Source organism: Typopeltis vanoorti, chromosome 3 (genome assembly GCF_054136105.1).
Source record: "Typopeltis vanoorti isolate ZY-2024b chromosome 3, IOZ_Tvanoo_1.0, whole genome shotgun sequence".
NCBI classification, from domain to species: domain Eukaryota; kingdom Metazoa; phylum Arthropoda; class Arachnida; order Uropygi; family Thelyphonidae; genus Typopeltis; species Typopeltis vanoorti.
The window spans coordinates 91,016,368-91,039,819 of record NC_143551.1 but is presented as its reverse complement, the minus strand read 5'-3'; the positions used below and the strand labels follow the sequence as shown (position 1 = coordinate 91,039,819).

Sequence of the window (23,452 nt, the reverse complement as noted above, 5' to 3'; positions counted from 1 at the left end):
TGAACCAATAGATTAAAGGTGAAAATTTCTCTTGAAGAAATTGGTAAATTCTATTATATTACCCACATTGATGTATGATGCTCAACCTTGGTCTCTGACAAAAAACATGAGTTAAAAACTTAGAGTAAGTCTATGAGCAATAGAAGGGGGGGTAGTAAAATCAGATATCAGGCAGGTCATGTAGAATGTCATTATTATTTAAAAAAAAAAAACATTTAAAGGAAAACTAAGCTGGCCATGTAACCAAGATAAAAGAATGATTGATGAACCACCCTTACTACAGGCTGGATTTCCAGAGAGAGAGAGAGAGCAAGAGATTCAGACAAACACAGAGGATAAGGTAGAAAGATGAGATAAGGATGATCTGTGAGAGAAAAGAGTTGAGAAATTTGGGAGAGGCCTGTGCCTAGCGGTAGGATTCTACAGGCTAATATCATCATGTGCATGTTGATCATAAGTGCATGTACTTATGATGAACATGCACATGATGATATTAGCCTGTAGAATTGCATCATAAATGAACATAGGTTACATGTAATGTAGCTATTTAAAATTGTGAGATCAAAATTATATGTTCAAAATTATATTAGACAAAAAGAGAAAAGAAAAATATTTCACCTGTAATCTGCTCATAAAGTCGAGCCCCATTTTGATGGCTGAGTGCAAGTCTCTCTGGAGGCGATCCATTACCAATAAGACTGCAGGGGTACTTCCACCACCATATGAATGATCAATAACTGATCCTCTTATTTGGACTACACGATCGTGCTCTGGTATGCTTCTGCAAAAAAAAAAAAAAAACATACTTAAACATTTTAATTATTACTAAGTTCAAATATGATTCCATTCATATATAATTATGAGGAATGAACAAAGCAAAAGAATTGTAAGAAACAATCTTCCATATATATATATATAATATCCGTATACTGCAATCTGCAAGATTATGATATGTGGTCTAGTATAAAAGTATATGTAGGACTGAGAAACAAGTAGACACCAATGAAAATCATGATCACCACATAAAAATTTAGAAGTGGAGCAAGGAGAAAACTAGAAAATTGATATTAACGGGATACTTAACCCAACCTTTTCAAGATAAAGGTAGTTAAATAATTATATTGCATATGGTAGACTGGATAATTCTAAATGCAAAAAATATAAAAATGCAAAAAAAAAAAATATAAATATAATTAGCAATAAATGAAAGTGTTAATTAACCAAAACAATTTTTGAAGGTAATGTCATACAAATGAATGGAGAGCCTATAGAACAAGTAAAGCTATTTAGGCACAGTTTTTAGTGAAGATGACAAGTTAAATCTGGAAATAAATAGAATAAGTACAACTGGTATGATGAATAAATTTCTATGGAATAAGAAAGAGAAATTAGCCTAAACACTAAACTAGCAGTATATAAAACAGCATTCGAACCAGTTTTAAGTGATGGATTGGAGAGTTGGGTTAGAAATAAAGCACTTGATCAAAGATTAGAGACCACAAATATGAGAATTATTAGAAAACTTAGGGGCCTGAACACATAGCATCAATGGCAGTATCATATTAAAAAGTGAAGACATTAGGAAGGAAATTGACATTGTTCATTCACGAATATGTGAGCAGGGCTAATATAAGGTGGCATGGTCACTTAAATAAAATGGAAGAGGAAAGATTAGCAAAACAGGTGTTTGATTCCAAGACGGCAGGAAAAAGACCCAGAGGAAGACGAAGGTCTAGGTGGATTGATTCAGACAGAAGTGCCATAGAAGAACAAAATGTTACATATGACAATACTGAAGTGCTGATAAGTAATAGACTAATTCGAAGGAAAATTGTTGATAGGAGATCAATAATAATGTAAAGTTAATCATGTAGGGCTATCATAAGAGCCTGAACACCCCCCCCTCCCCCTTGAGGGTACATATCAGAAAATTGATGTGTTATACAAACCTGGTATAATAGAACTCCATGGCCAAGTCATTCCAATGTCTGTCATCAGGAGGGACTACTGACTTTACAGCACACAGTGAATAACCAGCCCAATTTGCACAATCAAAAACAACTCCATATTGTCCTCTTCCAATTTCTCTTCCAACTTGTGGCATGCCTGAAAGAGAAGAATATTCAGTTGAAGCTGGACATTTTACTGTTAAAGAGGAGAATATAAGAGTGTGTCTGGTAGAAAAACAAAAATAAGGCAATATGTAACAGAGGGCACACGAGGATTAAGAGTCTTAGATCTGGTTATATCATCAGAGGATGTGATTGTGAATGGAGTGTAATCTTCAACTGGTTGATTACAAGGTGATCACCTGGGTTGTAGCCAATCATATGAAAACTTCTATGAAGAAAGGATATATGTGGAATTACTAGGCTGATGATTATGAAAAGCTTACGAGACAACTGGGAGCTATAACACGGAAAGAGGAGTGGAAAGGAGAGATGCTACTTGGACATTGATCAAGAGCTATTTAAGAGCAACAATGTCAGTGTATTCCAAAGGTGAAAAGGCTAAATAAGGTAGAAATAAAATGGATAAAGAAAAATGTGAAATCTGAACAGAAGATGAATGGTGGTAATAATAAGTTGCATGAAAATACAAAGAGCAGGCCAGAAAGGTGAATTGGTTGGTAGAGACAGCAAAAGTGCAGTGTGAGAAGAAATTAGCCAAACAAGCTAAAAGCTAAAAAAAATCCTAGAGAATTCTTTCAACATGTGAAAAGTAGAAGAAAAAATAACTATGGAAGAATGATGCTAGTGGATGACACTGGCAGATCAGTTTGTAGGTGTATTTCATCCTCGTGAAAGCAACATCATGAGAAGTTAGAGTGCAAAGGATATGGTGGAGGAGGGACTAGTGATGAATGAGGAGGTATATGAGGAATTAAGTAAACTTAATGTTAATAAGGCAGCAGGAATTGACAATATATCGCTGCATCTTGAAGGAATGTTCTAGGGAATTAATGGCACCTTTGTCACACCTATTTAACGAGTCGTGAAACAGGGCAAGTCCCAAAGGAATGAAAAGTGGCAAAAATTGCTCCACTTTATGGGGAGGGAGAATAAGACTGAGGACACAAACAGGCCAATATTATGTGTGTATGAAATTGTTGTTAAGGCTTTAGAAAAGTACTATGCAGTCTATGTGACAAATTCAACAGAAGAAGGAGATGCACATATGGTATATTTGGATTTTTCAACGACCTCTGATAGACTGCCACATAATCTGGTAGTTAGTATTAGATAAGAGACTAGTGAGTTTGATAGCTTGATTGGTTTTCAGACAGATATCAGCAGGTTATATATGGAGGTGGCATCCCAAAAGAGGAAGGTCACTAGTACAGTGCCACAGGGATCTGTTTTGGGATCAACATCGTTTAACTTCTACATTGGGAGTGGCTTATATGGATATGTATAGTTGTTTGCTAATGATGCAAAGTTGGTAAGAACTATGAGAAGTAGAATAGGTTTGATTTTGCAAGATCTCAGTAGGCTATGTTAGTGGGCTCTACTCACTTGCCTGGGCAAGTGAGTAGAGTTCTCAGTTTAATGTTGCAAAGTGCAAGGTCTTGTTGGTATACAAGGTTGGTTGGCAAAGTATACTATTAATGGGGAAATTTTGAAGTATGTGAAAGATATCTGGGAGTGATGATGACTGACAGACTTGAAGTTTGAGGGAGGAAGGTCACATTGCTAAAATTGTAAGAATATCACAATGGATTATGGCAATAATGAGGATATTGACATGATATAAGGCTTTTGTTACATGTATTTTTTTTTATGTATTCTTCTTATTATTTGATGTACATGTGAGGTATCTGAATTCTTGTTCTGTAATTATCCTTAAATTGTACTTCCTTAGTTGTAATGGAAACACTACTTTGTGCACTGTGGCCGTCACTTAGATTGATCACGTGTGCGAATTAAATTAACAAGGGGATTGCCTTTGGCTAGAGCCAATTCCCTTGTTACAAATATCTGGAGTTACCTCCTTGTTAGGTTCTGGAAAATTTATTTGTTATTGCTGCGCCATCCAGAACCCTTAGATTAGAAAAGCTTCTTAATCAAGGAGTTAACTCTCAGACAGACACACGGTTAATCGTTATATTAAAATACTTAGTTCGAATTAGCTAAATTTCCTGTACCTACTCTAGTTTGCAGTCATGGCCTCTGTTAAGCAATTAATAGGTTCTAATTAATTCTCAATTAATTAGAACCTATTAATTAGGTTCTAATTAATAAGTGCACTTATTAATTAGAACCTAATTACTCAGGTTCTAATTAATAAGTGGTGCATTGGATTCATTTATCAGGCAACTAGTTAGGTAAAAAGTACAAAGTTTCATTTATTACAACTTATGCAATACACTTTCACCAAAATACACTCAGCTAAGATAATCTTTCTTAAGTCACAGAACTTAATATAACAAACTATAATTTATATAGCTGGATCTTGTCATCAGACACTGCTATCAAATCAATTAATTGTCCCTTTATATTCTTTGATCTACAATTCCTTCCAGGCATTAATTTAATTAAATTCGTTTATGATTATACTATAACATACTAAACATAATCGACATTCACAATACATTAGACTATTCTCCTGGAGCTGTAACACTCTGCTATTAGACTAAATACTAAAGTCCTGCCTCTTACATAATATGAGCTCTACTAATGAATGTTCCTGTTCACTATTATACAATAATTCTTTCTTCCACAACAAAAGAGACTAAGGTTTGTACATTACTGGATCTTTAAGACTTCTTCAGGTCTGTCCCTCAATCTTCAATTCCCTTTACACCTTACTTATTCTTTATCCTGATGGTCGTCTCACCTAGGCCTGGTTTGGAGCTCACTATAGTGATTTATCCTCTCCAATGTGGACAAGAAACAGCTCTGCTTAAGTTGGTCCACGTGGTCTAGCATGATGGTCAGCTTGCGTAGATTTTCTCTGTACGTTGACGAAATGCCCACACCTGGCTCGCTGCTTATCTCCGTCGAGACATCGTTCCGTTGGCCGGGTTGACCTGCACATCTCAGGGAACAACTCGAGCTGGGGCTCTCGAGTGATGGGTGCCGATGCTGAACAGGAGAGCACGAGGAAAAGCTGGAATCCAAGAGAAAAAATCGTTTGAACTGGGGGAGCCAAGCCTTTTTATATTGCACCTTTAGCGGCACCCCTTCTGCATCACACCTTTTCACTCGTCACCATTCTTCTCTCTTAGCGTCTCCCGGGAAGCTCACGCACGCACCATGCGTACGTGACTGCCATAGGCTCTGCTGCTAATCCGAGTGTCTCGCTCACATACCTTGAACTCATAATTTTACATGCTAACATATATTTCACAAATTATTCTTCCCTTGTTAAACATACAAAGATAGGTAATATTCCTTTACATAGAATCATTCAATGTCAAGATACAATATCTTTAAGGCTTTCCAGTAATTTACAATTCTACTTATATACAAGTATATCCTTGTTGGTGTGTTAAAACTTGTTAAATCCCGAATGAAATATTTCTTAGTGAAATCTCTTCATTCAAGATTTAACACTTTGATCACGCCACATATGAACTACTATGTGTAGATTTGATCCCCTAGTTTTGAAGAGAATGAGGATGTATTGGAGAGGGTACAGAGAAGGTTTACTAAGTTAGTGTCAGGTTTATAGAATATCAGATATGAGAGATTGAGGGGATATAAGTTGCAGAGGCTTGTGAATAAAATGAGAGGATTTGATTGAAACATAAGTTGGTGAGGGGGTTGTTACCAGATTAATGTGGAGGAGATTTTTCATAGAGTAGAGGGAGAAAGAGGTGGAACAAGAGGCGCCATCCCTGGAATCTGTATAAGGAGGGTATGAGCACGGGAGTGGAAGAAGGTTCCCACTGCTCGTACTTTGCATGAAGAGTGATTGGAGATTAGAATATACTGCCTGAGAGTGTGATGAATGTGAAAATTATGAATAGGTTGAAGGTACTGTTCGATAATCATTTTGCTTGAGAGGGAATGGACTTCCCACAATGAGGTCAAATGTTAATAATACCAACATCTTATACAACAGTAACAGAAGCCACCATAATGCCACCAGTTGGTGAGATTGATAATGTGGTTTTGACATCAGGCAGGCATAAACTTTAATAAACAAAAGTAACAAGCGGAACTAGAGAGAGAGAGAGAGGAGACCAGGATAAGTAATGAAACAGACTAATGACCTGCTGTGGTGTAACCAAGTGAAGCAGTGAAATCAGTAGTGCCTGGGACCTGGCTCAAGATCAGTGTCAGATTGTATTCCACATGACAAAATCACAAGATGAAGCAAAACCTGCAGACGATGCTTATTGAGAAGGTATAAGACAAGGGTACTCATCATCTGCACAAAGAAGATAAAACAAAAGATTGGAAGGTGACATGTGACAAGGAAAGAGAAACTGGCAGTTCAGAATTGTGAAGTGTTTGGGATTATAGGTAAGCTTGAAGTTAATAAGGCTGTAGGATATTCCACTATTCCTACAGCCTTATTAACTTATTCCACTATTCCTACAGTGCCACTGCACAAATAAAAGAGAATCCAGCTCAGTGGAAAACTATGAGGAAAAAGAGAAGCTAGTTCAAGATAGAATACAAAGACTGATGAAAATATCAGTTCTAGACACCCACCAGCATGAGTTTAAGTGCAGGTCTTGCTTCAATAATATCAATATCTTTTATAATAATGTGACAGCTGTATTTGGCAGAAATGATGATGATTACCCAGTGATTTTCTAGATTTTGATAAAATACCACATGACAAACTACTGTTGTAACTGAAAGGATGACAATGGATAGTCAGTTGTTCAGCTGGTCACAGGGATGATTAGCTGAGATATACTGATGATACAAGTGTGGTCTGAAAAGTTCTAGGCCAAACAATGAAAAAAACGAATTTATAATTTCAAAATTATTTTTCAACAATTTCCCTTAAGACTAATACATTTATTTCAGTGATGCTCCTTGTAGTGGTTCTCAGTAAGATCTGCAAAATACCCCTCTACAGCTGCAACCACCTCTTGATTCGAAGAAAAATGCTGACCAGCAAGGAAGAGTTTTAGTTTTGGGAAGAGATAGAAGTCAGAGGGAGTGAAACTGGGGAATAGGGTGGATGTTCCAACAATTCATAGTGAGATCCCTTAATTTTCCCATTGTCAAAACATCTTTGTGGGCAGGTGCATTGTCCTGATGAAAGATGATTTTTTTTTCCTTCTGCAAACCGGGTCTTTTCTCACAAATTTTTTCATCTAGTCTGGTTAAAAGATTGGAATGATATTCCCCAGTTATTGTTTTACCCTTTTCAAGATAATTAATAAACAAAATGCTTTTAGCATCCCAAAACACCGATGCCATGACTTTTCCTGCTGATGGAACTGACTTTGTCTTCTTTGGCGCTGAACAACTGGCTTCTGTCCACTGTTTTGATTACTGTATGGATTCCAGTATGTAATGGCAAATCTAAGTCTCATCCATAGTAATAAATTGACACAAAAAAATCAGTTTTATTCTTGTTAAAATTCTCCAAGCACTGTTCAGAGATTTTCATGCGAGTGAGTTTATGATCGCTGTGAGTAATGCCTATAGTCTCAGCAATTTCATGCACTTTGACTCGCCAGTGATCCAATACTATATATGCACTTGATCAATGATTTCTGATGTTGTTACACTTTTTGGATGTCCTTCATGTGGATCATCTTCAAGGCTGGTACAGCCACGTTTAAACTCGGCAGCCCATTTCTTAATTCTCGAAAACAAAGGAGTAGAATGCCCATAAACTTTTATGAATTTCGAAATAATTTCTTTTGGCATCAAACCTTCTTTTACAGAGAATTTTATAACCACACAATACTCAATTTTATCAATTTCAAGAGATATAGACAATGCTTTTTCTTCAGACAGCTGTATGAAACAAACTACTTGATAGAACGACTTGCAATTTCACATGGATGCTTATGACGGATGTACCAACTTAAAAAAAAAATCTTGCCAATAGTGTTGCCATCTATGGTCAAGGCTGAGAACCTTTCAGACCCCCTCATATAGTTTGGTCTTTAGAGAAGTGTTTCTCAACCTTCTTTCATGTGTGTCCCATTTTTTAATATTAGTTTTTGTGGCACCCTCCCACCTTCTCCCCTTGAAATTCTTGTGTTGAGACATTGACAAAACCCATAAAAGTTAGCAAACAAACAAAAAAAAAACTAGGAATTAATTAAAATTTTTAAATATTCATACAAATTTAAATACATCATCAAATCTTTCAAAAATTTTACTCTTTTAATTCCTACATTAGTCTAATGATATTTATAAATTAAGATTATTATATGAAATTGTGAATTAATACCAATAATTTAATCATCACTTTGATGAAATTTTTCCTCTCTTTAATACTTAGCAATGTAACATCACACGGAACATTCTACTTTTGAATGATCAATTGTTGGTATTCCACCTTGTTAAAAACTGTTCCTATGTAGCACTGAAGATAGTCTGTTATTTTCAGACTGAAATATTTGGCAAATATTAAAATATTGTGTAATCGTGTCTATAATTCATAACTTTCAAAAATTGTATAGATCTGGCATCACTGCACAAACCACTGAATCGTATCGGCCTTTCGGAAACATTTGCGATTTCATCATAGGAAGTCTCGATTGTTCTGGAAATGTTTCTGCAAAACAGCAGTAACACTGCAACAGTGAGAAGTCAATGGTCATCGTTATTTTACTCCTATTTGCAATGACTGTGATACACAGTATAAAAACAATCTTTTCTAGTGTAGAAAAATGGATACATTTTTAACTGGACATAAGCAGGCATTTGAAGACTGGGACAATAATGTTGACGAAGAATTTTAGAAACTATTTTATAACCAATGACAATGTACAAGTGGATTTGTTAAGGAGTCTTGCTTTAGTAATATGATTACCTTTTATAATAAAGTGACAAGAGTGGTTGATGAGGGAAAGGCATATTCTACCATTTTTTTTTTTTTTTTTTTGGATTTTACAAAAGCATTTGACAGGGTACCAGATAAGCTGATATTTAAGTTGCAGCACATGGGTTTAGATGTCAGGTTAGTGAACTGGATTCAGGATTGGCTATCTGATAGGTATCAGAGAGTTCTGTATGGAGGAGCAATATCAAGGTAACAGAAGGTTACAAGTGGGATCCCACAGGGACCAGTACTGGGACCTGTATTGTTTAACCTTTTTATTAATGATATTATCAATGGATTGCAAGGAGATATTCAGTGGTTTGCAGATTATGTGAAGCTGGGAAGGGTTATTAGTAATAGTGCAGATGTGGTAGCCCTGCAAGAGGATTTGAATAAACTGGACAAAAATGGAAATGAATTGGGAGGGGGGGTTCAGTTTAATGCAGCTAAATGTAGTATTGAAGCTTACATTTAGCTGCATTAAACTGACCCCCATCGATGGGAGGCTGCATACTCTTCTGGAGGAAATAGGAGAGGCAAAGATCTGGGGGGGAGGGGGGTGATGATTGATAGAAACCTGAAATTCAGGGAACATATTGCAAAAGTGACAAAGGTAACTCAGAGGATTGCTGCAATACTGAGAAGGATTTGAAGGGATACAAATGTCAAATTGAAAGAGTGCAGAGGCAAATAATAAAGATGATGTCAGGACTGTACAACAATGTTAGTTATGAGGAATGTCTGAGGGAATGTGGACTGAAGAGTTTGGTGGTAAGAAGAAGGAGAGGTGATATGACTGAGACTTTTAAATGGTTGAGAGGCAGCTATAGGGTTAACACTGGGGGAGTTCTTTCGTCTGGTGGAACAGGGGGAAGTAATGAGGACAAGGAGCCATCCCTGGAAGTTACAAAAAGAAGCTGTGAGTGAGCAAGAGGATGAGGAGTGGTTTCTTTGCATGGAGGATGGTTGAACTATGAAATGCCTTGCCTGATAGTGGTGAGAGCACGAACAGTCAATGAATTCAAGGAGTGGTATGATAGACTGCGTTTTCTATTATTGGCCTCCCACAATGAGTTTTTTTGATTCCATGGAGGCCTGAATCATGATGATAATAATATCAGAATGAAACCGATTGTCAATAAGCTCTAGGACTTCATCTACAGGGACACTGGGGACACTGGTGAACAAGGAAACAATATCTAGACTAGCTAAGATGTCTAATGGCAAGATGAAAAGGGTTCATGTGTTGGATATGGTTCTTTAATAGATTTGAAAGGTGCTTGGATAAAAAATATGTAGGTGAAATAGTTCCATCAACTTGGTCAAAGAGACATATCAGCCTTGTGCACTTTCGGTAGCCTGTATAGTAGTGGGATTAAGAATGCATAGATTTCAATCTTTTATTTAAATCTATAGGCAGTATGTTACATAAAAGATCACTGGTCTTGTCATGACTGGCTCACATAGGGTCATGGTCTAAAGAAACATACATGGATGAGTTTGAAAGCAATAGTGAAATCTTTGATATGTAGTCAGCTGTATCCATGATAAACATTGTGCAGTCTTTGTCTACTTTAATGATAATGATTTCCTTATTCTTCCTTAAACTACACAGAGCTCTTTTTTCTGAGTTAGTGATGTTGTTTTCTGAAGGCAGAGATGAAGGGAGAGCTGCAGTTTACAGTCATTAGTAACAGGTTGTGGTAGAGTGTAAAATGCCTTTTCTATGTTGCAAGTAAAATTGACCTTAGGAATATGGGCATGAGTCAAAAGTTAGAGCTTTTTTTAATATACTGGCTTCAGTTTTTGTCAAGACTGACTAAAACTTTATCATCAAGTAAGGAGATTATAGAAGCAAGCTTTTTATAGTTCCTACACAGTTTTGTTTAATAATGTTTTATTTTATGTTTCCCGACTTTACTTTTTTTTTTTAATACATTTAGCCAGAAGAAGTCAAGATTAAGTGGCAAAACTAGTAGGTTCGTTAATTACTATTTTTATTTATGACCATTTAAAAAAAAAACAGCTTTCTCTAGATATGATCAAAGAATAAATAGGATAGGAATGAAATGGATGTGTAATTTTATTAAGCAAGAGATTTGTAAGAAAAGGGTGATGCAAAAGGAATACCATGTGCATAAGGATGATGTCAGTTATGAAAATTATAAGGAGCAGGCAAGAAGAGTTACAACTGTTGTTTGGAAAATCTGATTATGAAAAGAATCTGGCTCTGCAAGCTAAAGACAGCTCAAAAAATAATTCTGTTATTATGCTGCAACTAAAAGAAAGAATGAATAAGAAAGAATAATTTCATATTATACTCCACCATATATATTACTCGCTGGTGTCTATTCCCCTCCCCATCAATGCCATCAATGTTTCATATTCTTCCCATAGCTGTTGCGATAGTGTTCTGTTTGGTATTCTGTCAAATGGCGTTGCAAAGAGCAGCATGGCATAGCCATGTCCTTTATCCAGCTCTATCATAAAAAAGTGAGTAAATTACTAAGAAGGGACGTGATATCCATGATAGCATCATATTCCTACACGTCCATTTGTGAATTCTGCCTTGAACCAACTTTGGAACCTTGCCATAGCCAAGATTTAAACAGCTTTCATTTTTGAAATTATGGATTCTACAACTGTGTTAGAATAACTCTTTTTATTATCCCGATTTCAATCTTCATATCAAGATCATCATCTGGAGCATACATAAATATACAAGACAAGCTGCATTACATTTCAAACCATAAGCTAAAGAAACAATGATTTGATCACATGCTACTCACTGGCATGACTTCTAGTGAAAAAAAAAAAAAAAAATTATATCTTTTTAAAATTTCATCAAGCTAATTTAATTTTTGATTACATGAATAAATATTCTTGCTTACAGTAACAGTGATGTCCTATTTCTATTATTATAATTGTTATTTTTGATTTAAAAAATAAAAAAATAAAAAATTATTTATAAATTACAACAAACTTTCTTATAGATTCCCCCCCCCCCCCACTTAACAGTGATGTCCTATTTTTCACTATTAAAGTTGTTATTATAGATTTAGGATCCTGGATTTTCTAGAGTCCTGTTTATAGTTGTTCTTAGAGAGGAAGGATTTGTGGGACAAATATATGCCTTTCACATGTATGGGATTTTTAGACCATCATTATTGTTTAGATTGGGGTGGTTGATAATGATCTCACAAGCTTCCTTAAATTTGCATTCATACCATGTTTTGGTGTAACGTAGACAACTAGTGCTTTTCCAGTCAATTCTATGTAAGGTGTTCAGAGCATGATCAGAAAGGCCAGCTTCACCATAATTATTATATTTGATGTGTCATTTATGTTCTTTTTCTCTGATCGGAATTGAGCGTCCTGTTTCTCCTATGCATGGTATGTTGCAGGTGCAGTAAATACGGTATACTCCAGGGTGGACCAGCGAAGGGAGTGGGTCTTTGGATGAGTTGAGTAAGCTTTTTAATTTTGCAGGAAGTTTAAAGGTGGCTTTGAGGTTGTATTTTTGTAGTATTCTGTTTATTTTGTCTGATGTCCCTTTAATGTAGGGAATGGTTATAGTTTTACTGTAGTCTGGTTTGTCTTTGTTTTTATTGAGGTCTTGTAGAGAATTTTGTTAATAGTGTTTTGGCTGTATCCATTTTTTTGAAAAGTATTACTGATCACTTTAAATTCGTTTTTCAGTGCCTGTTCACTGGAGCAGATCTTCAGAGCCCTGTTTTTTTAGGGTACTGATGACACCTAGTTTTTGTGTTGGGTGGTGGTAGGAGTTTATGTGTATATATTGGCCAGTATGTGTCGGTTTCTGGTAAACAGTGAAGGAAAGATTGCCCGAGGGAAGACGTGTGACAAGTGTATCTAGAAATGGCAGTGTCTTATGTTTTTCAATCTCAATTGTGAAGTGCATATGTTTGTGTTGCTTGTTTAGGTGGCTAAGGAAAGTGTCTAGTGTCTGGCGGCCATGAGACCAAATCGTAAAAACATCAACGTATCTGAGCCAAACTTCGGGTTTTAAATGGGAGGAACCTAGAGCAAGTTGTTCAAAATGTTCCATATAAAAGTTAATAATCGGGGGGGGAATAATGACGAGCCCATTGCTGCACCTTCTTTTTGTAGGTAGAAAGCGTTTTGACATACAAAATAACCAGAATGTAATACATGTGCAAAGAGTGCCATGATATCTGGAGGAAATTTGTTCTGTAAAAGAAGAATTGTGTCATTCATTGGGACATTCGTAAAGAGGACAGAGACGTCAAAATTGACTAACAGAATCATATTTTTCTAATGTAAACGAGCGTAGTGTGGAAATAGTTTTTTGACCGTATCTTTGGGTCATGTGGCAATTCACTTAAGTAGATTCTCTGTTTTCTTTTTGATTCTATTAGTTGGGTTATAGTTAACTAATTTGTATATGTTATTGTCCAAGACCAGCAGATTCATTTTTTCTACATAAGTGGTTTGGTTTAAGATAACGGTGGCACTTCCTTTATCTGCTCTTGTTATTAAGATGTTTGGATTTGACTTTAGTGATTTTATCGCTGTTATTTCGTGTTGCTTGTTATTGTTTTGTTATGATTTAAAATGCTAGCAGTTTCTAAACGTATTTTTTCTGCTATGTTATTTGGGATGAATCTTTGGCCTCTTTCAATATTACAAATAAATTCAAGTTTGTTTATCGATTTGGGTGCTATGGCATAATTTAAACCTTTGTTAAGTATGGAGATTTCGTCTTTGTTTAAAACATGGTCGGATAGGTTAACTATATTATTGTTACTTGTCTGTGATTGGTGGCTCCTGTTGTTGTTTCTGGTTGGTTGTTATTGTTCATTGTGGAGAAATTTGAATATGGCGGCTGGTTCTTTCGATCTTTTAGTCTTTGGAAATTAATTTTCTTTCTTCGTGTTTGGAGGATGTGGTTTGCCGTGTTGTCAGTAATCTTTTCCAGGATCATCCAGATATCTGCGTTTACGTAGCTTGAAAGTTCCATTTTTTCCTTTTGTAGCAGCTAAGTTCTTTCTGGAAGCTTGGATTTGTTCTCTGAGAAGTGCTTTCTCCATGCAGAAGTATATGCGTTGCACTTTTGCTAAGGTGAATTTTATTTTTAGCCTGATGCAATTTGGAATGATATTGCTGTCCCTACATCATTTTAAGAAAGCCAGTATTCATGTTGTAATTTATATATTTTTTTTTTTTTTAATCAAAAATAATAATTATAATAATAGAAATAGGACATCACTGTTACTGGAAGGAAAACCACCTGTAAGCAAGAATATTTATTCATGTAATCAAAAATTAAATTAGCTTGATGTAATTTATTTTTTATTTTTTTTCACTAGAGGTCATGCTAGTGAGTAGCATGTGATCAAATCATTGTGTCTCTACCTTACGGTTTGAAATGTAACGCAGCTTGTCTTGTATATTATGTATGCTCCAGATGATGATCTTGATATGAAGATCGAAACATCGGGATAATAAAAAGAGTTATTCTAACACGGTTGTAGAATACATAATTTCAAAAATGAATGCTGATCACCGTTTAACACTAAAAGAAAGGACTTAAACAGCTTAATCACAGCCATCGTTATAATATTTTTATTATAGTGCCTTATTACTTTTAGTTTTATCTCATACTAATCTAATCATATCGGATTTTATCCTATCCAATTTTCATCCTGTTAGATTTCATTGTATGGACTGTGCTGTTTGTGTTATGTAACCTTTTTTATTATGTTAGTGCAAGGTCTTTTTTTTATACTATAATAAATACTTGTGGGATTCCCCTTGTAACTGATAATTAAAAATATAGGAAACATATTACTTGTCCAAGTGTGAGATTTTTTTTTAAAGTATAATAACTTATAGTACAATTATAACTTATAATTTATGTTTAACTGATAATTAAAGATATAGTCATGGCCTGAAATGACATTCAATTTAAATTCTATTCCTTTTTTGGATAGCTATGAATGAAGCTCAATGAATGAAGGATCAATGAAGCTCAAATAAAATCTCATAATATTTACTTTACCCATTAATCAATGGACAGGAGATTATTAATCACAAAGAATCTTATATAATCAATTTTAAATTAACAATAACGGATTCAAACAATTCCTTCTCATATCCTATTCAACAAATACAAAATGTTCTTACCAATAAAAGTTAATACTCAGCTCAACCTTTCTTATAGTCAATAAAAAATTGGGAACATTTTACTTGAGTAGTCCAATACAGTTCCATTTTTCCTGAGCTTTCACAATGGATGCCGTTTCATAATCAGATTTACCTTTAATCTTGAGTCTATATGTCACACTATACTATTTTATTCTTCCAAGAAGTTTGTTTGATGTCTTTATCACTTCAACATACATTTACCACAGTTCCTTATTCTTGGAAGGTAATTCAAGAAAGTTCTCAGACGTTTACTTAATGCCGTGGAGTAACGAACTTCCAACTCCTTTACTTTCTTGCTCACTCTCATCTTTTCCAATGACGAGAGTGAGCACGAAAGTCCGACATGTCGACTCCCGTCTTTTCTGATAACGACCAAACTTCCCTCTCTCCCTACCATTTCTTCATCTCTTCCTTATCAACGAACAACATCCTCTTATACTCTAAGTTTTAAAGTTTATGCATATGCTCGTTTTCCGAGATTTACACCAAGGATACTATGCCACAACACATCGGCCGTATTACAGCTTCCACATCACATGATAATTTGAATCATGTAAAATTACCATATTGAAGAAAATTTACATAACAGATGTAATTCTTTTATAAACACAAAAAAAAATTGTAAAAAACGAACATATTTCACTAAGATGTGAATATTTACAACATTGCCAGTTCTCTTGCAGTATTCTCATAGTAACACATAGGATTGCATGTCATCTAATCCCGCTGCTGTATTCATATTGATATTTCTCAATATGCTGAGCACCTTCACTATATCAATTCTCATATTCTGTTACATGAGCAGCTACAATATTTCCACTGTGATTAATGAAACTTATTAATGAAACTATTTTTTCAGCTTCTGTCACTTTCTTGCCATTAAACTGATTAAAGTTAACCTTCCATAATCATTTCTTCCTCTTAGTCAATATACAGTGAAAAAACTCCTTATGATTTTCTTTAGCATGCTTAGCCAATTTCCTCTCATAATCTAATTTAGTCATCTTGCTAGCTACCCTTCTTATATGTGCTTTGTATTGCTCATAAGGATCTTGATTATATTTTCTTTATGCTCTCTTCCCAATATTTTATTATTTTGCTGCTTCTGCCTTATGATGCTACTATTTATGCAGCAAGCATCACAAAAGGATTACAACAAAAAAGGAAATTATTTTCTTTTCCTTCTTATGGTTACATGATGCCTCCAAATATGTAGCAATATATAAATACAATACTATATTATATATAAATTTTTCTATTTATATAGATAAATAGCCCTTGAATCAGATCTTATTTAGTTCATAAGCACAGATGTTTATGGTGGGTTCATCAATAGTTTAACACTCACTGTATGTATTACTGCATAGCAGTTTGGAAGCAAATTGGCAATATAAAACAATAACATCTTAATTCTATTGGAGAGGTTACAGCATCTTCTATTTCCTTCAAGGGTACTTTAAAGGAGATGATAAAAACAATCAATCATAACACTTACATTAAATTATGATAGACATGTCATTGAACTTGCTAATTACAGGATTTCCTCTATAATTAGAAAATTCATTCACTGTCCTTCTAGTTTATAACAGTTAACTATTTACATATGAAACAAACTTAGCCTACCATATAAGATTACATCCCTGAGAGAAGTACTCTCCAACGCATATTTTGCTAACTTTGGAGCATGAAGCTTGCGTACCTAAATTTAAAAAAATAAATAAATAAAACATATATTCTTCCAATTTGAATTACTATTCAAGTATTAAACTGAATAATGAAAAGGTTCTATTATTCCTTTTTATAAAATAATAGTCAGACCTCATTTAGAGTGCAGTATACAAGTTTGGTGTTCCTATATATCTGACCCACACACAAAAAAAGTCACAAGACCTATAGCATATCAGTGCCATGGGCAATCCAAAAGCTAGCAATCCAATCTAAGATAGCTAGCTTTTGCTTTAATGACTTTAATCTTGAGTCCATAAGTCACACTATACTATTCTATTCTTTCAAGGAGTTCATTTCATGCCCTTATCATTTTCTGTTATTAGCACAGTGTCATCGGCATATCTTAAGTTATTAATTCTTGAGCTACCTATCAACATGCCTTTATTCTAATCATCTAAAGATCTCTTGATGATTTCCTCACTACAGAGATTGAAGAGTTCAGAAGATAGTATACAACCTTACTCATTTTTGTAAACAGAATCAATCTGATAATGTGTTATCAATTTCTTACTGCAGTTTGGTTATTGTTGTAAAGCCGACTTGTTAACTAGATAAGATCCATAATAAAACTTAATGGTATAACTAACACTAAGAGGAAAAAATACATTTATTATACTTACTAATATTTTGCTGGTTTTCTACCCAGCATCAACAGAGCACAATGAAACAGCACTAAACTAGGTAATTGTAGAAACAATTTAAATTGTAACTGACACCTAATATCCTTACATTGCACTATCTATGGGTCAGATAACTACAAAGTTAATTCAGAAGTCCAGCTATTAGATCTTAAAATGATAGTCTCCCCAATCTGATCTGTAGTAAATTAATGCAATCATACTTGTTGAGGTTGGGAGAATGCTTCGTAGCTGATTCTAAGAATAGTCTCTCAGACCTGTCTTCTATTTAATAAATATGTTTTCTCCATCTGATCTTATGTGAAGAAGTATTTGGAGCATAGTCTGCAAATCCCAACTTCCAATATAGATGATCTCAGATGTAATTTTTATGTTCTTCAAGGCATGTGTTAACTGATTTACCAGTCTGTCCAAAGTAGATTAACTTGCAAGCACAAGTTAACTCGCACTCGCAAGCAAGAACTTTATACACTTCAAGAGGATGTAGTTAAGCCTAAAGATCTACTACATCCTCTTGAACTACATCATATAATAGTAGCTAGCTGATTCCAAGAATAGTCTCTCAGACCTGTCTTCTATTTAATAAATATGTTTTTCTCCATCTGATCTTATGTGAAGAAGTATTTGGAGCATAGTCTGCAAATCCCAACTTCCAATATAGATGATCTCAGATGTAATTTTTATGTTCTTCAAGGCATGTGTTAACTGATTTACCAGTCTGTCCAAAGTAGATTAACTTGCAAGCACAAGTTAACTCGCACTCGCAAGCAAGAACTTTATACACTTCAAGAGGATGTAGTTAAGCCTAAAGATCTACTACATCCTCTTGAACTACATCATATAATAGTAGCTAGTTGAATGAAAGGTTTGAAAGTGGTATGGAAATTATATTACAATTTACAATTTAAATTATTTCTACAATTATTTGGTTTAGTGCTGTGTGCCTTTCACGGTTTCATTGTGTTCTGATGATGCTGGGTAGGAAACCAGTGAATGAACTTAATAAATGTATTTCCTCATTAATTACAGCAATGATTTTACTCATTCGAGATTAATGCTGTTGTTCTACAGTTTTCACATTTATTTCTTGGTACTTCTGTTATGGATTGGTATAAAGACAGTCTTTACCCAGTTTATTGGCCAGATGCCAGTAGCACAAATTTGATTGCATAAGCTCAGCATTACTTCAATCCCTGTTCTGCCCAAGCTCTTTATCATCTTGGTATAAATTCCATCATTACTTGCTGCTTTTCATTTCACACACACACACACACACACACACACAGGCAAGTCTCATTACGCTCAGGGATTGCATTCTCAAGAATTGCCGTATATATATATCAAAAATGCATAAAACAGGAGACTGATAACATGGGATCTCTCAAGATTAATTTAATCAAAAATGCACCTATTTTCATACATATTAATGCATAAGAGTAGTAAATCACCGGTCTGGTTAGCATACCCACTATCCAACCAACTGGGCTGCAAGTTCAAATCCCACTGTGGGCATGGATATTTGTGATTGTCTTTAAGTGGAAGATGAATTTCATTGCCTAGTGTTAGATCACTTCTCTGCTTATTGGAGGCCTGAAGTGCCTGAAATAGCTTGAAAAAGTTCTATGTCTTGTCTCTAGAGCAGGGCTTCCATACTTTGTAAAAATACATAAAAAATACAAAAATATCTAAAACCAATAAAAAAGTTAAAAAAAAATCCTTTGCTCATCCACAGTATGATCATATGATAGGTTTACAAATAAACCTTTTGTGGGTGGGACCAAAAAATAAAATATTCAGTACATATAAAACAAATAACTGTTAAAGTAGTGCTTTACTTTCATAATTAATACAATGTAACCATATCTTACTGACATCTTTATCAGGCTGGTGAAGCCAAAATTTGTATGTGGCTGAAGGCTACTTTCATGTCAGATCATCTAACTTTTAGCAAAAATGTTTTATCACTACAAGAAACACGCATATTAACCACAGTGAAAATTATTTAATTGTAAATATTTCATTCCACGTATCTTAGAACATCATCAGTACAGTAGTTTAAACAATAATAGGAATAAACGGTTAGAGTGCATGATTATCTCAATAAGCGTGCGTGACGTGTTACAGAAGTAAAAAAAAAAAAAAAGAAAAATTAAAATAAAAATAATTATTTTACACAATTTTGTATAACAATTTCCCATACTTTAAGAATAGTAAGAATGTCGTTGTGGTTTAAATTTGACCAAATTTAAACCGCAACGACATTCTTACTATTCTTAAAGTATGGGAAATTGTCATACAATTTTTTTTTCCCCTTTTTACTTCTGTAACACGTCACGCATGCTTATTGAGATTCTATTATAATCGTGCGCCCTAACCGTATGTTATTCCTATTATTGTTTAAACTGCTGTGCTGATGATGTCCTAAGATACTTGGGATGAAATATTTACAATTAAATAATTTTCACTGTGGTTAATACATGTGTTTCTTGTAGTGATGAAATCGCCACAGGTTTCGTTATATAAGAAAAAGATTTTACTTTTCATCTTTCATGAGATCTTCATACATATTTTTTTGTCTTCTCTCATATGACCACTCCAGACAAAGCATGTTCTGATACTCAATCCATATATCCAGCATCCTTTCTATTTTCTCAATTGCATGATATCGATATTTCATTACTAAATGTGGACAATTGAGCACTCTCTTGGAAACTGTATCAGACTTATCACTGTAAAATCAATCAGTTTCACAGCCTTTTGAATGTCAATGCTAAATTCACAGGCTTGAAATGTGGAAAGGCAGCAGGAGTAGATGATATTCGACCAGAAATGCTGAAGTATGGTGGTATAAAAGTCCAACAGTGCCTGCACTGCATAGTTCAGAAGGCCCGGACAGAAGGATGAATTCCTGATGATTGGAGTAGACCTCTCATAGTACCCATATATAAAAATAGAAATAAAACTGAATGTGAGAATTACAGAGATATTTCCCTACTGAGTGTTCCTGGTAAGTTTTATGCAAGATTACTTGAGAAACGGTTGAGAATAATTGTGGAAGAAAAGCTTGGTGAAGAACAAGCTGGATTCAGGCCAAATAGAGGCTGTCAGGATCAGATCTTCACTTTACGACAAATAGTTGAGAAATCATCAGAATATAACAAAGATCTGTTTTTAAGTTTCGTCGATCTGGAAAAGGCATATGACAAGGTGTCAAGAGAGAAGCTATTCAATACACTACAGTTATATGGTGTCAATGGGGCATTATATCAAGCAATACTTAGTCTTTATTTGAGTTGTGAGTCAGCAGTTAGAATTGAAGGAAGTACAGGAAGATGGTTTAATGTTAAATCTGGTGTGAGACTAGGATGTACATTATCCCCTCTATTATTCATTATCTATATGGATCACATTATGAAGGAAGGTGGTATTAAACATGATATCAGAATAGGAGATGTTAATGTCAGCTCTTTGCTTTATGCGGACGATGTTATACTTATAAATAAATCCGCTACAAGTTTGCAAGATTCTCTGACTAAATTGAATAACTGTTGTAATAGATATGTTATGAAGGTCAGCAATAAAAAGACAAAGACAATGAAAATGGTAGAATCGTTGAAAATGTCAACTGTGTTTTGAATAGAGAACCTGTGGAACAAGTAAAATATTTCAGCTACTTAGGCACAATTTTTAGTGAAGATAGTAAATTAAATATGAAATAGACAACAGAATCAACAAAGCTGGTATGGTAGGAAGTCAATTGAATAAATTCATATGAAATAAGAGAGAAATTAGTTGGAACACTAAATTAGCTGTATACAAGACAGTGTTCAAATCAGTTTTAACTTATGGATCTGAGAACTGGGTCAGAAGTAAAACACTTGACCAAAGACTAGAGACTGCAGATATGAGAGTCCTGAGAAAGATTAGAGGCGTGAACAGATGGCATCAATGGCAATATCATATTAAAAACGAGGATATTAGGAAAGAACTTGACATTGTCAGCATCCAGGAATGCATTAGCAGAGCTAATCTCAGGTGGTATGGTCACTTAAACAGAATGGGCGAGGAAAGATTAGCAAAACAAGTGTTCTCTGCTGGGTTGGCAGGAAAATGACCCAGAGGAAGACCAAGATATAGGTGGATTGATACAGTACAATGTGCCTTAGACGATAGGAATATAAGATCTGATAATGTTGGAGTCTTGACAAGTAACAGACTGATTTGGAGGAAAGTTGTAGATAGGAAATTAGTAATGATGTAAATTTTTCCTGTAGTACTATCATATCCTGTACACCCCTTGAGGGTACATGGCAGGAATTTGATGATGCTAAATTCACCTCTATCAAGCCAATTCGGAAGTTCCAATTTCACCTCTGAAACATGGAATTTCCTTGGCCTTTTCTTCACTTGGTCTTTATTCGACAACTTCTTTTCACTCTTAGTTTGTTTGTTTCTTGCCAGACATCTTGCTCAAAATATGCAGAAATTATTTACAAATAAAGACAATAATGCATATACAAATACAACAGTAGTGACACGAAATGGACACTCAGCCACTGAACACAGTAGATGAGGATAGGAAACAATGCAAATGTGTGGAATCTTCTACACCTTGTAGAGGAAACAGCAGTAGTCCTTATGTACAGCAATAATGCAACTGTGTAAAAAATTGCATATAATGAGAGTTACCTGCATATAATATTTCAATCTAAATAAAATGTGCTCTCTATTTTCATGCTGCTTTTGAGTATCTTTCACTGAATTTATACTTATTCATTTACTTATGGAGACTACCTTTCTCAACTCAGTCCTGAAACCGTCCCTCTTCATGTTATGACATCATTACATGCAGAAAATTTAAGAAAAATTTTAAAAAATATGAACAGTATTAAAATAAACTTAGCTGTAAATTGATTTACTATTAAAATAGTTATTCTAATTAACTTACTTTTAATCTTTGCTCTTCTGTTCTCTCAAGTCGCCCAGAATGTATTGCTTCTAGATGTCGCAAGGCAGTAGCAAAATGTTCATGGGAAGTCTTTAGTCTTTCTCTGAACTGTGAGCAAATAGAACGAGCTAAACGAGATTCACTAAGAGAAGCCAGCATATCTCCTGCTACTTTCACTTTCCATTCAGAGTTTATTACTGGTGGAGTCTTCCAAGGTAATGTCTGAACTAACTATAAACATAAATAAATAAAAAGTTCTTTTTCAACTGAGGTTATATGCCAAATCAGATAGAAATTGATTTCTAAATTTAAAAAACATATATACATACATACATATATATGCGTTCAGGAACATTGACTCGGTTGTTTTGATACATTTTTATAAAGAGATTTAAGGACTAAAACCGAGAATAATTGTAAGGCTTTAATGATATAAAATACTACCAGTTTCGGCTTTTGACAGCCTTCTTCAGGTGTCTTCTAAAAAATAAGAAACAGCAATAAAAACACTGAAGTTTAAAACTGAGAAGCGCAGGAAAATTGCAGTACATAACTGACATGAAAAAACGTATTTACATTTAAGTTGTTCTTTCAAACGTGGCATTGTTTGTTTTGCGCGTGCTTACAGACTCTCATGAATGCCAGTACTGAACTACAGGAGTGGCTATCAGGGATGTTAAGGATGATTTCTCTGGACTCCACAAAATTGTGGAGTCCAGAGAAATTGGCAATTTCTCTGGCAATTAGCAACACATGCCAGTGACTAGACAAGTCACTGGCATGTGTTCTTTTGTAAGTCTCTCTTGTGTTCCTCCATACGTAGGTCAATAGATTTATTTGTTTGACCAAAATAAGGGATATTACAATCACACCATATCTTATATACGCCAGGATATTTCAGATTATGATGATGAGGCTTTGGATGGCTTACTAGCGAGCGGATTTTTGAAAATGTAGTGAATAAGTTCCTGATGTTGTACTT

At 34.7% G+C, this 23,452-nt stretch overlaps 1 protein-coding gene across 6 annotated transcripts in view; it reads right to left on the bottom strand.

Annotated features, from left to right (window-relative positions):
• LOC150108380 (dual serine/threonine and tyrosine protein kinase-like) overlaps positions 1-23,452 on the bottom strand; it is a 261,870-nt gene that overhangs the window by 71,059 nt on the left and 167,359 nt on the right. For all 6 annotated transcript variants that reach the window (XM_090390729.1, XM_090390726.1, XM_090390728.1 and 3 more), the window contains 4 exons: positions 22,471-22,701; positions 16,780-16,855; positions 1,950-2,106; positions 619-781 (listed from right to left, as the gene is read on the bottom strand). In XM_090390729.1, coding sequence (XP_090246855.1) covers positions 619-781; positions 1,950-2,106; positions 16,780-16,855; positions 22,471-22,701 — 627 coding nt within the window. The remainder of the gene's footprint in view (positions 1-618; positions 782-1,949; positions 2,107-16,779; positions 16,856-22,470; positions 22,702-23,452) is intronic.